Consider the following 18,479-nt stretch of genomic DNA (forward strand, 5'->3'; position numbering starts at 1 on the left):
TATTCGGGAGGAAAAGAGCATCTGTACTGACATGTACAGACTCCCCCCATTATCATTATTCCCTAAACAATATAGTATAATGACTATTTACATATTCATTTACATAGTCATTATACACAGTATAATGACTAATTACATTTTATTAGTTATTAAAAGCAATCCACAGGTAATTTAAAGCATATGGAAAGATGTATGTAGGTTATATGCAAATACTACACTATTTTAGATCAGGGACTTGAGCATCCATGGAGTTTGGTATCCAAGAGGTGTCCCGGAACCAATACCCCATGGATACCAAGGAACAACTGTGTTGCTACTGTAGCACCAAGTAGTGGACAAATAAACAATTAGAGAATATGTCATCAGTCTAACTAGTATTTGTTCTGTCTGATTATTGCATTGCATTTTGTGTAATGTGTCTTTAGATGATGGCTAGTGGAAGACTTTCAGTGCTAGTTTTACCAAAATGTTCCTAGACTCTGCTACCTTACCATGAGTCCCAGTGGAGTCTATAGAAATAGAGTCATCTGGGACACCACAATTTTGGAGGGGCCTTATTAAAACAACTTCCAGTTACATGGGACCCCAGTCATTATTATTGCTAGTGGCAGAAACGGGCCATATGGTTTTTCACATATAGTTATGAAAATTGTAAAACATTACCCCGTAGTTTGTTTGGGAACACAACAAATATCCTCTAATTGGAGGAAAATCAGAGGAAAATGTAGGAATCTTTTGAAAATCTCCTCATTTTCCCCACTGCTCAAATAAATATATCCAAATAACAGTTGTTTTGAAATGTTTGCTTTTTTCTTCTCAAGCCAATTATTTCAAGTCAGAAGAGAAAATTACACAATTACGAAACTAGATTCCCCTGAAGTAAATTGTAAAGGTGGTTTTGACTCTCATGCTGCAAGGAAGGCATTTTAGCCCAAGGTAAAGTGCATGGCTCCAAATGGTCATCTGTGGCCTTAGCCGCTTGGTGGAAGCAGTTGTCATTGCCATCAGATCTGAGGGCGACTCAGAGGGTCAGGGTCAAGCTGTTGTCAGATTTGCCTTGATGGATATTAGCCCTTGGAGCTATCAGGTTCCTGGTCTGTTATGGGTCACCCTGACATTTGGGTGTTTCTGGTAAATTAAAGTGTTAAGCTGGACTCTCCTGGCTTGTCATATGACAAATCCAGGTCTTGAAAACTTCCATGACCACTGCTACCTAGGACAGATCCCCACGAGTTGATTGTGACCTGGAAGAGTTTGGAAGTGAGACTCTACCATGGCAAGTGCTATATGCTATTCACCTTGTTACTATTATTAGAGCTCTACTTTATATTCTCTTTTCATATGTTTACATTCACAGATAAAATTTTTAATTATTATTAAGGATTATTTGGAAATCCAAATCCTGTTGGTGGATTAACTAAGTCCTTTGTTTCTTCCCTGATATGACTAAATCCTAGAGCCATAGAAACATACGAAGGAGGCTGAAATCTGTGATAATATGAAGAATCTATATAGGGGCAGTATCACATATTTCCTCCCTGTCTAGCTGAAATTTTGCCTGTTCCTCTGTCTACCTGCCGCCTTGTTCTGAAAATATTATAAGGCTACTAACGAAAGAGAAGATAGAGCTATTTTATACTTTCATGGGCACATTAAGGCCACTCTTTGCTTTCCCGCTTATTTATTTATTTGAAGCATGACTGTATAACTTTAGGGGCAAACTAATAAAAACCCCTCAGGTCAGAATCACAGTGAACTGTTTTTACTAAAAGCCTGAGTGAGGAAAGCCAGCATTGCCAAATGCCCCATGGAAAGTACAGTCTGGGGAGAGAGAGGGACTGCCAGGCTCTCAGTGCATCCTTTCAATTTTAGAAGGGCCACGCTTAACCCATCCCCACTTTTAAAGTTGCTTCGAGAAGAAAATTCTATTGGTAACATGATGTAGTATCTTTTAAAAATATATATTTTTATATTGAGATACAGTTCACATACCATAAAATGCACCCTTTTAAAGCGCAGAATTCTGTGGTTTTAATGTACTCACAAGGTCAGGCAGCCATAACCACTATTTAATTCCAGAACATTTTCATCACCTGAAAAGAAACCCTGTACCCAAAAGCAGTCTCTGCCCATCCCTGTCTTCCCCCAGCCCTGGCAACCACTCAGCTACTGTCTGTCTCTGTGGATTCCTACTCTGGACATTCCATATACAATTGTGACCTTTTGTGGTTGGCCTCTTTCACTTAGCATAATGTTTTCCAGGTTTATCCATCTTATAGCATGTTTTTGTTTGTCTGTTCCTCAGTTGATGGACATTTGGTTGTTTCTACTTTTTACCTGTTATGAATTCTCATGTACAAGTTTTTGTGCAGATGTCTGTATTCATTTCTCTTGTTTACACACCCAAAGTGGGGCTGCTGATGTGCTATTTTGTTAACAGGGATAAAAAAGAGCATTTGACTCAATCCTTCATCCAGTGCTGGAATAAAAATGAGAATTTGCATTACAGAATATCATCCATTTGCTTCACCTTTCTATTTCGTTTCTTTTCAAATAACCAGGACAGACAGCTGACAATGCCCACTGCTCTGTTTCACCGGCTTCCGCTTTTGCAATTGCCACAGCTGCGGCAGGACACGGGAGTCCACCAGGTGAGTGGGGGAGCAGCTAAGCACAGATACGCGACAATGTACGTGAAATCGGTGGCCCTTGACTGCCGGGGTCTTGATGATGCACTCGCTGGGTGGCTTGTTAAGGATGCAGATACTGAGCTCCTATTCTGAGTCAGTATTTCTGGGGAGACACAGTCTTTTAAATAAGCATCTTCAGAAATCCTGTCATTTGCAACAATGTGGATGAACCTGGAGGGCATGTTATATGAAATAAGCCAGACACAGAAAGACAAATACTGCAGGATCTCACTTATATGTGGAATCTAAAAAGTCAAACTCAAGGAAGTAGAGCACAGAATGGTGTTACCAGGGGCTGGTGGGGAGGGAGGGAAATGGGGAGATGTTGGTCAAAGGATACAAAATGTCAGTTAGACAGGAGGAATAAGTTCTGAAGATTTAAGTACAACCTGGTGACTATGGTTGAAAATAATGTACTGCATACTTAGAAATTGCCAAGAAAATAGATTTTCAAATGTTCTCACCACAAAAAATGAATAAGTGAATGAGATGATAGGTGTTATTTAGTTTGATTTAATCATTTCTCAATGTATAGATACATCAGAACATCACGTTGTACCCTATAAATATATACAATAAAAAAATCAATGAAATAAATAATTCAATAAGCACCTTCAGATGAGTTTCACTGAAGGTCTGTGTGTTACACTTCTGAGAAATTCTACATCAGAGAAGGTTATGTTATTTCTCTCACATCGTTTTACGGAGTTATTCAACCTTTTTAGCCGAATTACTGAGAACAGGTTTCCATTTTAATTGAGTACAATGCTAAAAGCATATACAAGGTGGGAGGGAAGGCTTGTGGAGTGGGGGGAGGAAGGAGAGGAACCATTGCTTTAGCTGACTCATAATTCATTTCCAGTAGCTCCATGCTTCTTTCTGAGTGGCTGTCAGTTAATTTTCAGGGTAAAGAAGAAGTACTTAAAATAAAAGCACAGTATTTTAATAGATGAAAATCATATTCATTATCTTTCTTCGTCTCTCATGTGCAACGAGGACATTATGTTAAAATAAGTCTGTAAGTGGTAAAAATAGCCTTGTTGCTGTGTCTTTACCTAAACTACACCTGTGAGTTCCAATCATCATGATTTGTAGCACCATGAGAGATGGTGTATTTTGATAGCTAGCCATTTTTTACAACGGAGTCCTTTTCCAAAGCCTATGAACCTATATTCACAATATTAACTAGTAGGTCTCATCTGTGTGATTTTTTTCTAAATTGAAGAACAGAGAGATATGTTCTATAATGAACATGAACTTCCACAGTAATTTATACATTATATAGTATAATATATATTAGCTTATATGTCCCAGCTAAATAAAAATTTTGCAGATTGACCTCATTCTACTTCTTCAACATTTTGCCACACATACTTTATTGGATGTGGTCAGGCTAATTGGAGTGTTCTTTGCCCAAATATTCCTAAACCTTTCCCTCAAAAGTCCTATCAGCATAACTCAAAGTAGCTGATAATGCTCGTAATATTGGTGTTTCATCAATCCGTTTGACTTCTACTGTTGATTACATACTATAATAATGAACATTTTTGAGAGGAAATAAAGGAGTCTTTGCTATGTATGCTCTTAGCAGATTATCAGTCGTGATTTGCTAAGAACTTCTCCTGTCTTCCATTCTCACAAGCTAGTCTGTCTTTGGTAAAAGTGAAGTACAAGAGCATCGTCACAGGTTTCCTAATTTAAGTATGGTTTTTGAGGGAAAATACTTTTGGGTTAATTCAAGAGAAGCCCATTTCCCATTTGCTGGAGCCTGGGCAAGGGAAGGTCTGGTTTTTCACCTGAGGTTGCAGTGGAGATTGAACTATTCTAGTGCACTTTACGGAATGTCTTTCTGACTTTGGCTTGTCTGTGCACATTGGGCCAGAAGGAAAAAGTAGCCCAAAGAACCAAGTCTTTCTCGCTTTTCTGAATGCCCACTGCTTCTGCTGCCTTTCTTCCTACTTCTCCCCTGCAGCTGAAATAGCCCTAGGAGGAAAGTTGTCTTCAGTGAACTGGTCTATGCTTCATGGACTTGCTGATGGCCCACAGCCAGTGTTGGCAGGTGCAGGGTAGCTGGAATCCTGGGTGAGCAGACTGCTCTTTTACTATGTTATGGTGCCTGGTGTGCAGTCTGGAGCCACATGATTCGATTTTAGAAGTAAAGGCAATAAGGGATTGGACTGGACAGTGCCTGTGGCTCTGCTGTGAAGGCAGCAAGTCGCACGTGGGCCAGTTTCAGTGGCTAGTGGCAGTAACAAGGGGAGTCTCTTTGGGAGTGAAGCCTAGTGCATTCCCGGGGCTCAGTCATTCAGTGGAACTGTCCCCGCAGGCTTCCACCTGCCTGGGAGAACTGGGCGGACAGCAGAAGCCTCCTAAATAAAACTTATTGACTCAGAGCAGAAACGGGGAAGGGCGAAGAAGATGATCTGGACTTGCTGGCTGGCCAAGGAGAGCCTGATGGTGCCTGGGGAAGGGCCAGACCCAGATGCTGGACAGGTGTTCAAAGGGAGTGCCAGATAAGAGTCAACTCCCAAAACAGACTTCGTGTGTCTTCTATGAATCAGGAATTGCCAACCTGAATGCAGCCTAGAACCTGATGAGTTGCGAAGGCCAGCAGGAGGGAAGGTTGTGTAGACAAGTAAACACCTCACGCTTTCATCAGTGTCTGCAGGCTTCCTGTCTGCTTGTTCGGGCTGCAGTATGGGCATACCTGGAAGTGCAGCTCTGCTGTGTTCTGGCCCCAAACAGGAAACAAGGGACCTCCCGGCCAAGCCATGTGGTCTGCAGAGTGGGTTGCCATGTTTCAGGTTTCTCTGCAGGTTCCCTCCTGCTTTAATCCTCTCCCAGCCCTGCCCACAACCCCCATCACCATCCAAATACACAGGAATCTGGCAACCCTGCTGTCAATTAATGATGATGCTTCTGTGAATGCTTCCAATGTTACTTGTCCCTCTGTTGATAGTGTTTTTCCGGCAAAGGCACGCAGCACAGGAATGTATCTTTTCACATAAATTTTATGGTCTCTTGTGTTTCCTGATTAATTTCAACTTCCTACACACACTTTCTAACCTTGCTGTATTTTTTTTCTTCAACATTTATCACTATTTGACATACTGTATATTTTACTAATTTATCTTGCTTATTTTCCATTTCTCCAATAGAATATAAGATCCATGAGGGCAGGGATTTTTGTCTATTTTCTATTCTTCAGTATTCCCAATATCTAGAATAGTACTGTACACATAGTAAATGATCAGTGAATGCATATTGAATGAATTAATGAACCAATGACTGAATCCTCATACTTACAATAAAGAAGATTCAGTGCAGAAAAGAAAAAACTACACCAGGTATTTTTACATTACTGTAAAAATACCATTTACAGTGCTGTGGTATTTTTAAATTGTTAGATGTTGTTATTTTTATTGTTTTTTCTATGGCAAAACGGTTTTGTCTCATTTTTCTGACTGACCTGGGGAAGTGATATCAGTCCCTTCAAGTCAGCAAGCAGCTTTTGAGTTTCCCTTGTGCTTAGTAACACTTTTTTTGATACCCAGAGCCCTGAGCTGAGCATGTCGTAGGCTCCTAAGTAAACCTTGTTGACTTGGTCTTGATCTGACGTAAGACTTTCCCTCACACTCATGATTGGAAAGTTCTTGAGACATGCCTAGACCTGAGGGCTAGGTTCACCCTAAAGGTTGGCTGCCAATCAGAATGCAAGCACTACACTTACCTGGCAGGGGAGATACCGTGATCACGAAGGTGGTTTTCCCAGGGTGAGGCTTACCCATTGCACTACGGATGTGCTGACCCCTGCGATTCCCCAAATGTGGGAAACTTGACTGCATAATTTGTGATAGTGGGGGACTACGTTCGTGCTCTCCCCTGGCATCTTTAAAAAAAAAAAAGAATCCAAGCACTAACTAAACTGGTAAAGCTTCATACTGTGACATTAACAAGAACTGGTTTTGTGTTGCAATCATAACCAAAGAAGCAGGCTTTTCTTTCTCTCTAATAGAGGCACCATCGCTGATCTACAAGTTAAATTAGGCCCAGTTACAGAAGGTTGCAGAATTGTGGGTCCGATGCTTATACAATTTGGGGAGGCCCATCTGAAGGAAAAGAATAAAAAATTGCAAATATAAACCTTTAGGGCACCTCCCAGGGCTTTGGAAGAGGCCCATACAAATTCAGAGGCCCTGAAGCTTAACCTTCCTGATATATCTGCTTTTGAGTCCAATCCAGATAATTCTTGAAATCACAACACCTATGGGAAATTTTGTGTGTTGGGGAGTGGAGGTGAGAGTACCAGTGATCAATCACTAGCCATCTTTCTTCTAAATTAGTCCAAAGTTTGTTGGTATAATGAAATGGCAGAAAATGCCATCCATTGAAAATGAACAGTTGACCAGAATAACGTATTAATGTATGTCACCACTCTGATTTCCTTCCCTAATGTCAAATAAGTCTCCCTTTCTGTAGTGGGGCTTTAATGCTGTACAGTAAAGATTGAGACAAAGGGCAGTTGATGGTGTTCTTGTGTGCCACCACACTGGTTGAAATGTATTTGCAGGCCTCTGCTCAAATTTAACAGCTCTGCATAGAGTAGAAATTAAAATTTGTGCTTTTCAAATGGCTGATGATACTGGGAATCTGCAGGTGCAGTTTGGATGTAGTTACAATGTGAATAGAAATGCAAATTCAATGAATAAATATGTCAAGGCACATCATGGCGCTTACTATACACCTGAAGCTGTAGGATTAATTATAGAGTTTATGAAATGATCTAAAATGAAGTATGAAAGTGAGAGGTGGGTTATTTTTATGGGAGTAGAAATAATGGCAGTGGAGGGACTGTAAGCAACTCTTGATTATTGGAGAGCAAATTATATGTTTTACTGTTCCGTGCAAGTCACAGTAAATTAACAGAGTAGAAGAATGGTTGAGGCACTTACAGGAAAATTAATGGCACTGTCACAATTGCTTAGAGAAATAGTGAATCCTTTATGGGTGATAACCTGGTACTTGTAAAGTAGATAATTCATAATCTGTTTTCTCTTCTGTAAAACCAGTCATGCCTTATATGGTAAATAGTAGATCTAAGCTTGGCATGAGTTAGGTTTGGACTAGTTTTAAAAATATTGATATCTGCTCTCACAGCCAGAGAGATTCTGACTTGACTGGTCTGGGGTATATCCTGGGATTCAGGATTGTTTAACGTGCCTCAGGTGATGCTAATGTGGAGAGAACCACTTAGGTGGAGGTGTGTATACTGGAGTGTGTGTGTGTGTGTGTGTGTGTTTATGTATGTGTGTGTGAATATTTTACTGAGGTCAGTTAAGGGTGAAAATCTGGATGTTTCCAAATTCCGTATTAGATTCGGATGTAGATGGATTTGTGATTGTTTGATTAATTCAGTAGAAGCACATGGTTAGAACAGTTGTGTGATCCTCACTCACACCCTCAGGCAGTTGAGTAACTATGCCTTGATTGCATTCCACAGTCTAGTGTTAATGTATGTATTCAGTGTTTTAGGTGTAGAATCATGGAAGGCTGGTGGGCTGGCTGCAAGGAGAGCTAGACTGAACCTTGTGTGAGTCACACTGGACAATTTATGTAATCCCTCTGGGCCTGGGATTTCATGATTTAAGCCTGAGGGTTGTAATAGTGCAGTGGTTCTCAAAGTGTGATCCCTGGGCCTGTATCATCAGCATCACCTGGAAACTTGTTAGAAATGCAAACTCTTGGACCACATGCCAGGCCTACTGAATTGGAAACTCTGGGGATGGGGCTCAGCATCTGTATTGTAACAAGCTCTTTAGTTGATTCTGATACATGAAACGTTTGAGAACCAGTGAACTAGTTTAATGTCTGAGCTTCCTTCCCTGTTTAAAGTCTGTGGTTCCATATTACTTGTAGTGGACTAGCCAAAAGGAAAACCTAACTTTTTTTCTCTTCCTAAACCTTATATATAATTCAACCTTTACCTTTTGATAGCTCTTGTATAGTATGGATAATTGATGTTGTTCCAAGTTGCACATTTAAATTCTCACTCTTCTTTATCATTTAAAATATGGAAGGTCGCCCAGAGTTCTGCATCATGTTAGAAAATCTTTTTAGGCCAGGCGCAGTGGCTCAAGCCTGTAATCCTAGCACTCTGGGAGGCCAAGGCAGGAGGATCGCTTGAGCTCAGGAGTTCGAGATCACCCTGAGCAAGAGCGAGACCCTGTCTCTACTAAAAATAGAAAAATTAGCTGGGTATGGTGCATGCACCCAGCTACTTGGGAGGCTGAGGCAGAAGGATTGTGATCCCAGGAGTTTGAGGTTGCAGTGAGCTATGATGACGCCATTGCACTCTACTTGGGGCAACCCAGCAAGACACTGTCTCAAAAAAAAGAAAAAAAAAAAAGGAAAGAAAGAAAATCTTTTTATCTCAAGTAATAGAAACTGTTGTAGTAATTTTTCTCCAGTTACATTTTTATAACAGCTTTATTAAGACATAATTCACATACCATACAACTTACCTATTTAAAGTCTACCATTCAATGGATTAAAATCCATATATCCCCAGAGTTGTACAATGATCACAATAAATTTTATAACATTTCCATCACCTCTCAAAAAACCCTGTACCTATTAGTGGTCACTGCTATTTTTCTCTTCCCCTAGCCCCTTGCAACTGCTAATCTCTTTTCTGTCTCTATAAATTTATCTCTTCTGGACATTTAATGTAAATGGAATCATAGAACATGGGGCCTTTTTTGACTGGCTTCTTTTACAGGGCATATTGTTTTTGAGGTTCATCCATTTTTGTAGCATGAATCAATTACTTGATTTTTTTTTTTTTTTTTTGCAGAACTGTATTCTGGTGTATGGATGTTCCACATTTTATTTCCATTCCCCAGTTAATGGACATTTGGGTTATTTCTACTTTTTGGCTACTATCAACATTTGTCTACATGTTTTTATGTGGATGTTTGTTTTCATTTCTGTTGAGTACATACCTCGGAGTGGAATTGCTGGGTTGGATGATAAGTAATGTTTAACTGTTTGATGAACTGTCAAACTGTTTTTCAAAGTGGCTACACAATTTTATATTTCCATCAGCAGTATAATAGAGTTCCTGTTTCTCCACGTTCAGGTAACACCATACTGCTTCCAGGGTAGTTTAGGTACTTTGTAACAGAGTAGTCCCAATCCTTCCCTTCTGGTATTACTGGCATTTATTTCACTTGCTATAAGGTAAAATCACCCAATACATCGTTATTATTATTACTTGAAACAGTTATCTTTTAGATCAATTAAAAATAAGAAAAATAAAAGATTTTATTTCATCTTCATTTATTCCTTCTCTGGTGCTCTTCTTTTCTTTATATAGATCCAATTTTCTGACCTGTATCATTTTCCTCTGCCTGAAAAACTTCTTTTATCCTTCCTTACAGGGCAGGTCTGCCAGCAATGAATTCCTCCAGCTTTTGTTTGCCTGAGAAAGTCTTTATTTCTCCTTCACTTTTGAGGGATAATTTTACTGACTATAGAATTCTAGCTTGGTGTGTTTTTTCTTTCAACCCTTTAAATATTTCACTCCACTCTTCTTGCTTGCCTGTTTTCTGATGAATGTTGTAATTCTTATTCATGTTCCTCTATTGGTAGGGTGTTTATTTTCTCCAACTTCTTTCAAGAATTAGTCTTTGGCTTGCTACAGTTTGAATATGATATACCTAAGTTTGGTTATTTTGATATTCATTCCGTTTGGTGTTCTCTGAGTTTCCTGAATCTGTTATTAATTTTGGAAAGTGCTTGCCATTATTATTACAAATATTTCTTCTACTCTAGTCCTCAGCATTCTAATTATGTGTGTGTTATACCTTCAAAATTGTCCCACAGTTCTTGTATGTTCTCTTCTGTTTGGGGTTGTTTTTTTCCCCTTTCTTGTTTCTCTTGGCATTTCAGTTTGGAAACTTCTATTGACCTTTCTTCAAGCACACTATTCGTCCCTCAGCTGCATTGAATCTACTGATGAATCTGGTGAGGGCATTCTTCATTTCTGTGTCTATGTTTTTTATTTCTAGCATTTCCCTTTGATTCTTCATTTCCATCTATCTGCTTATATTACCCATCTGTTCTTGTATGTTGTCTACTTTTTCCATTAGAGCCCTTAATGTATGGATATGGTCCCTGACTTACGATGGTTCAGCTTACAATTTTTTGACTTTACAATGGTGTGAAAGTGATACTCATTCAGTAGAAACTGTACTTCAAGTACACCTACAACCATTCTGTTTTTTACTTTCGGTATAATGTTCAATAAATTACACGAGATATTCAGCACTTTATTATAACCTAAGTGTCCTGAGCATGCTCAGGTTAGGCTAGGCTAAGCTATCATGTTTGGTAGGTTAGGTGTATTAAATGCATTTTTGACTTATGGTATTTTCAAACAACCTGTGATGGGCTTATCAGGACATAACCCCATTGTAAGTTGAGGATCATCTGAAATCACAGTTATTTAAAATTCCCTGCCTAATAATTCCAAGCTCTGTGTCATGTCTGATCCTGATTCTTTCTTTTATTTATTTATTTTTTGGAGACAGGGTCTCGCTTTGTCACTCAGGCTAGAGTGCAGTGGCATCATGATAGCTCACTGCAACCTCAAACTCCTGGGCTCAAGTGATCCTCCTGCCTCAGCCTCCCAAGTAGCTGGGATTACAGGCACATGCCACCATGCCCAGCTAATTTTTCTATTTTTTTGTAGAAATGGGGGGTCTCGCTGTTTTTTGTTTTTTTTTTAAACTCAAACAAGTAAATTTTTCCTTTAATATGCTGGAGTCAGTGCTATTACATGGTCAGGTTCTGGTGAGGGACCTTTACCCAGGGTCTTGCTCTTGTGCAGGCTGGTCTCAAACTCCTGACTTCAAGTGATCCTCCCACCTCAGCCTCCCAAAGTGCTAGGATTATAGGCATGAGCTAGCGCACCCAGCCCTGAGCCTGATTCTGATGCTTGCTTTGTCTGTGTTATGGGCTGAGTTGTGTCTGCCCCAAATTCACATGTTGCAATCCTTTCATTACCTATGCATATGGTTGTATTTGAGATAGGGTCTTTAAAGAGGTCATTAGGGTTAAATTAGTTCACATGGGTGAGCCCAATGTGAAGAGAAAATTAGGACATCCACATAGACTGAGGGGTGATCATGTGAAGACACAGGGAGAAGATGGCCATGTGCAAGCCAGAGAAAGAGGTCTCATAAGAAACCAAACCCGCTCACACCTTGATCTTGAACTTCTATTCTCCAAAATGGTGAGAAAATACATTTCTTTTGTTTAAACCACTCAGTCTGTGGTTTTGATGACATGCCTTGTAGTTTTTTGTTGAGCCCCGGACAAGTTGTATCAGGTAATAGAGGCTGAGATAAATAGGCCTTTAAATGTGAAGATTTACATCAATCTGGCTAGCATTGGTGCTGAGTTTGATGTTTGCTGTAGCTGTAGGAACCAGGGGCTTCAGATTCCTTCAATGTGATTCTTGTTCCTCTTCTTGACTGTGGGCTTCCCTAGGTATGCCTCCCAGGGAAAATCTACACCTTCCAGCTCTTTCTGCTATAATCTACTATTGTCATACTGGATCTCTGCTGGTGGGGTGGAGTGGTGGTAGGGAGGGAGAGTATTCTGTATCTTTCAATGAAATCTCAGTGTTGTAAGGGATTCATGTCTTGAAGCTGTGGCCCTTATACAAATGTTTCTCCATTGGTAGCTTCTTTTCTCACTGTCCCCTACTTCCCTGGCTGTGGCATTCCCAATTTATTTCCTTGAATCCCTGACTTCTATAGACCATGTTATTTTCCCCTTTAGGTAAGATGGGAAGGCTAGAGGGGACAGGAGTGGGAGAAATGCCTTTTCCCCAGCTGGGTAAGGCTCAGGCAAAATCTGTTTCCCCGACGAGTGGGCCTTCATTGTGCAGAAGGCTCTGGACATATTTCACAATGTTACTCTGCCGCTCTAAGCCCTGTAAGGGCCATGAAGAAATCTTTCCCCAGTCTTTAATGTGAGGGCCTGGTGTGGATCCTGGAGGTAAAGCCCATGAATATGTGAGTGTCTCACTCTCAGGCTGGTCCACACCCAGCCTCCAGCAGTTCGTCAACACGACCCACCATTCAAGTGTTGCTTCCGGTTTATGGCTCCAGCGACTTCTGCTCTAGGTAAGCAGATCTTGGCTATGTCTCTCTGGATGTACCTTTCTCTCCAGATTTTGGGGAATGGCTGTTTGCCCAGCAATCTTAATTTTCTGATGGGTACGAGAAAAGTTGTTGATTTTCAGTTGTTCAGCTTTTTCTTGTTTTTGGTGAATGTGATAATTTCCAAGTTCTTTACAAGTGAGAGCTGAAACTCATAGTCTCGCATGGTGGGATTTTTACTGTAATCTGTTGATTTTATAGGTCAAATGGGGAGAATTGTACATCTTAACAATATTCAATCCATGAACTTGGAATGTCTCTTCATTTACTTTCATCTTCTCTCATTTCTTTCAGCAATGTTTTATATTTTTCAGTGTGTAAGTCTTACATTTGGTTTCTTACATTTATTCCTAAGTATTTGATTCTTCAGGTGTTATATGAATAGATCTGTTTACTTGCTTTTATTTTAGATAGTCTGTTGCTTAATATAATATATAGAAATACAATTGGTTGTTCTATACAGTCTTGTTTCCTACTACCTTGCTAAATTTGCTTATTAGTTTTACTAGGGTTTTTTTGAAGATTCTTTACATATAGAATTATTTCATCTGTGAATAAAGTTAGTTTTATTTCTTCCTTCCCAATCTGTATGCTTTTTATTCCTTTTCTTGCTTTATTGCACTGGCTAGAACTAAACATTAAGTTTTATAAGCCTGTGTTTTGAATTACCAGTGCTTCCTTTCAAGTCCTTGGTAGGCATGAGAACTGTACAATAGTGATGATATAGTTGGTGCTCTTTTTTTTACAGTAATAAATATAGTCATGTCAACATGCAACCAGGTCACAAAAGACACCCAGAAAAATAACCTCACAAACATCTTTCTGTATACATCCTATTGGAATCCAAACTTTGAAACTAGATAAGCTATATCTTCATGAGCTTTGTTGTCTAGAGTCACTGGGTAATTTTTTTTGCATTCACCTGTTTTCTCTCATTCCTCAACAGATTCAGAATGTCTTTTTGTTTGTTTTTTCCTACTGGAGAGTATCTTAGTTTGAGACATATTTTCTATTGTTTTTTTCAAAATATGTAAAAACTATTTTTTAATTATTTCACCAAAGATAGCTAGTTGAAGTTTTGGGGATAAGATATGGGATATATCTAATTTATATTTTTAAATAAAAATATTATTATTGCTATTGTTAATGAAAAATAAAGAGCTTTGGCCAAGCAAATTTAAATTAACAGTAATTCCAAGTACTATTTTTAAACACACACACACACACACTCTCACATTCTCACATATTGCCTGGAATTAGAATTGTGGAACTGAAGAGCTACATTTCTGACTGGTGTGAGTGCAGCCCTGAGCCTGCAAAGCAGCTAGGCAGGTGGGCCTTGCATTCTCTTCCTGGAGAGATGCCACACAGCAAGTTAAATCATGGATATGTCTTTGCTGCACCTTCCGAGCAGACCAAACCCTTGTTCCAGATGGCCCGAGCACCCTCGTCCTTGACTGTGCTGCACTGCCAAGTTCTCTTTCTTTGTACTGCCCTTTCCTGGGCTCGCTGCAGACCATTCTCCTCTATTACTGTCTCTCCTCAGCAAAGGCACAATACCGTTGATTGTGCCTCACATTGCTTAATCGCTGCTTGATTGCCTTGCAGTTTCATCCATTTCAGAGCCAGGCAAGTACCTTAAGTCGGAATGGAGAGCTGATGCTATGTGTAAAGGGGACAGCCACTGCTCAGCTCCTGCTGATTGCTGCCGGGGGGACTGCAGGACTAGGGCTGTCTGATGTGTTTTCTCTGTTTTTTTTTTTTTTTTTTTTTTTAGAAAAGCCAGAAATCTGTACATTTATGCATTTATGTGAAATCTTCTGTTTTGAAATGTTGGAAGTGAATTCACACTCTTTAAAAAGCACTGTCCAGGCCAAACAAAATACTTCTGTGGGCCATATTTGGCTGTGAGCCACCAGTGTGTGACCTCGGATTTACTGTAATCACTTACAGCTGGCATGGTAGGTTGATAGAGCTCGGATTTCCAGAGACACTCCTAAATGTTGGCAGTGGCTCCTGAATCTCTTCAGTGCCACCCCCACGCATCTTCTTTTTCTTTGGCTGGGCTATTTGATAGAAAGTTGATCTCTTCTCGTGCACTGTGCGTGACCACTGTTGCTGTCAGAGGGTAATCTTATCTCAAAGAGCTAAGGGATACCTCACTATTACCCGCCACTATGGAAGGGACACAGTGGGGACTTGCTTTCTTCGTCTCCTCATTTTATAGGTTCTGAAGCAAGTGTGGGACCTGGCGTGGAGAAGGCCCTTGCCCAGGTTCTCATAGTCACTGAGAATGAGTCTCAGATCTATCTACCACCAAATTGCTGCTTTCTTTGCCCCGATATTGCCTCTAATCCCATATTAACTTCAAAAGAGCAAGAGCTTGGGAAACTTGAATTGCTTCATTTTGTTATTGACTCTTGTTCCTGTCTTTGTCTGTAGCACGTTCATTTCTTTCCATCTTTTTTCCACCTCTGTATCCACCTGGCATTCCCCTAGGTGACAGATACAGCAGTTTGGGACCTCCAGAGAGATGAGCTGGATGAGAAATTAGTAGTCTGTATGTGGATTCTTAGTTGGCCAGCAGTTTGGCATTGAGGGGTCTGTGATTTTTCACGGGATTGCAGAAACCAGGGCCTTAGTGCAATGGTATGATCTGGTTAGAGGAAGCATTTATCTCTGTATTGAGAATGGATTAAATTTGCAGTACATTATTGATTACTGTGAATTAAGTTGATGTCACATATGTACCCTGTTGTCTGTAGTCTCTTTCAGGATTAGTGAGAACACTCAGCACTGGTTAAATAGCTTATCTGCACAGAATCTGGGCTTTATCCAATGCCTACATTACAAGCTAAAATTGAAACTTCAGGCAGGGATTACACATCGATTTTCTGCTTTAAAATCAGAAACTTAATATCATGTAGATGTTTTAGTGCATTGATTCACAGTGGAGTGTGGGTGCCTCTTGCACTCTGGTCAGGAGTCCAATAGTCTCCTTCTGCAGCCTACTGGGTCCTGTGGAATAAGAACAGGGATTTCCTTAAAATACACCTGTCCGCCTGAGGATTCTGAGCAGCGTCCCAGAAGCAAGGACTCCAAAAAAGAGATGTTATTGATGGAAATGTGCCACACATGTGAATGGTGTGAAAACAGACATAAGGCTAAGCATCACTGCTCTCCTATGTGCCAACCCTAAAAACACTATGCTCACTTTCTGCATCCGATTCTCTGTTTCCTGGTGAGTCAGGGGATGGTGGGAAATAGGCCATCTAACCTGTTTTAGCAATGGCATTCAGAAGTCTAAGGTCAAAACGCTGGCTACATATAATGTTTCTCGATGGGGCCCTCACTATGTTTTCATTTTGGGGGCCACCCACCTTGCCTTATTTCTTATTCATCTCCTCTTTTGCCATCCTGATGCATTTTGTCCTTGGTAGTTCTCACCTTTTGGAATTCTGCATCTGTTTCCTGGAGCTATGTCCTCTTGCTAGGATTGGCTACATACTTTCAAGGGCCCATTGTAAAATGAAAATGCAGGTCTTGTTGTTGAAAATGGTATTTTGAATTTCAAGACAGTGACAGCAGAGCATGGGCCCTTCTAAGCAAGGGCCCAGTGTGACACAGATTGCACACCATGCAGCTGGCCCTGCCTCTCGCAGCCTGGTCAGTGGCCAGGAGTCTCCTGCTGCATCCTACTGGGTCCTGTAGGGAGTCGCTGCCAGGATGTGCCCTTCAGTGCATTTCTAGGGTTATATCCTGGTTCTGTAGAACTTTTCCATGGAGAAAAGTGTATTAATAGAAGATAAATCCTTTTACTTTAAAGGTGAAAAATCTTAGGCTGAGAGAGATCAGTTAGGAAGAGAAAAAATATTGAAACATAGGACTCCTGATTTTCTGAAGAGAATGCAAATTTTCAAGAAAATAATGTACAATAAAATACTTTTAACAATGCGAGAATGCTGAACATAATCTCTGATGCGTCAGAAAGGCTCTTACTGTCTAATGATTCAGAACGATCATAAAACAAAAACTTTCATTATATGAGACTAAAAAGCATTCTGATTTCCTGGACTTTTTGGTTATTTGAGCCTTTACAATAAATGCAGTAAGGCGAACAAACAACAATAGGCATGTCGCTATTACACAAAGCTGAGAATCGTTACTCTGGAACATTAGAAATAGTAGACAGCCTCAACAGTATGCAGTGGAAAAGCAAAACAAAACAGTATGCAATGGAAAGTGAAACTTCTTAGTGAATGTTCTTTGGGGAGAAATAATCCTTGATAATGGTTTGATTGTGTAACATTTCATTAGCCCCATAAATTAAAAGAATGGGATAAGATTTTAGTTATAACATTTTCCAAACTAGTAAGTCAAAGAGTAAATATGGTATTCAAAGTAATTTTAGAAATATACTGCTTTTATATGGTTAGTGGTGGAAGTCTGCAGAGGGTAAACTGAGTCTTGAAACTTCTAAAGTCTATGTTAAGGGAGAAAGGGGCCTTTCAGCTGCTAGGAAACCATCCCCTTAGACTACATGTTCCTGTTTTGTGCAGCAGATGTAACTGATACAGGCTGCACACTTACTGGCATTGGTAGACTCCAGCTTCACAAGTGCTGGGAAGATCTGAGGAGGCAACTTGAGAACATGCAATTAGCCTCTTCTATTGACTATGTCTACATAGCAATTGTGGGTAGCTTTTACAGAGGGCCTCCCAAATCTCACCCACATCTTGCAAACTCCTTTGCTGTGCTGCCCAGTTGGACATTTCTGTATACAAATTGAGTGGTTGTACTTATCAACATAATGATAACAATATTAATTTAGCATTATATGCTTCCATAGGCTATATATCAAACACTGTTCTAAGCTCTACATATGTTGGCTTATATGTGAGGTAGTTACTATTATAATATCATTATACTCACTTTCTAGTAGAGGAAATTGAGATACAGAGAGTTAAGTAAATCACCTAAGGTCATGTAGGTAATAAGTGGCAGATTTGAATCCTGTCCTCTGGCTCTTCTAACCGCCACCCCACCCTGCTTGGATTCACTGGTACTTTATTATCTTGGCCCAGTGGGCACTTGATGTTTAAGAAAATAATGAAGAAAGGGCCCACAGGATCTGTCACCAATCCCTACCTCTGCCTGGCATATGTAGGGCAACGCTGGAACTTGGTCTCGTGCTTCCAATAATGCTGCCATTTTCTTTAGAAAGGGGCAATGAGCATTTCTGTTGGGTGGTCTGATGGTTTTAAAAATATGCCAACAAATTCTATGACACTTCTTCCTTCAAGAGGTGGAGCTTAATTTTAATTTCTCTCCTCTTTCGTGTGGGCTGGCCTTAGTAACTTGAATGAATAAAATAAAGTGGAAGTGATCATGTGTGTCTTTGGAGGCTAGGTCTTCAAAACCGCAGACCCTCCATCTTGGTTAATCTCGCTCTTGGATCACTTGCTCTGGGGAAAATCAGCTTCTATGTTACGAGGAGAGTCCCACAAGGTGAGAAAGCAGGAAGGAGCCCTCTTGGCAGCAGCCCTGTGAGTGAGCTTGG

At 40.2% G+C, this 18,479-nt stretch overlaps 1 protein-coding gene and 1 non-coding gene across 2 annotated transcripts in view; both read left to right on the forward strand.

The window, feature by feature from the left end:
• The window catches only part of RASGRF2 (Ras protein specific guanine nucleotide releasing factor 2), a 216,302-nt gene that overhangs the window by 135,366 nt on the left and 62,457 nt on the right, over window positions 1-18,479 (forward strand). Inside the window, exon 17 of the mRNA XM_069492794.1 lies at window positions 2,562-2,651. Coding sequence (XP_069348895.1) covers window positions 2,562-2,651 — 90 coding nt within the window. The remainder of the gene's footprint in view (window positions 1-2,561; window positions 2,652-18,479) is intronic.
• LOC138398560 (U1 spliceosomal RNA) lies at window positions 6,413-6,575 on the forward strand. Its single transcript, XR_011236032.1, has one exon. It is a non-coding gene; the product is annotated as a U1 spliceosomal RNA (small nuclear RNA).

This window comes from Eulemur rufifrons, chromosome 17 (assembly GCF_041146395.1).
Source record: "Eulemur rufifrons isolate Redbay chromosome 17, OSU_ERuf_1, whole genome shotgun sequence".
NCBI classification, from domain to species: Eukaryota; Metazoa; Chordata; class Mammalia; order Primates; family Lemuridae; genus Eulemur; species Eulemur rufifrons.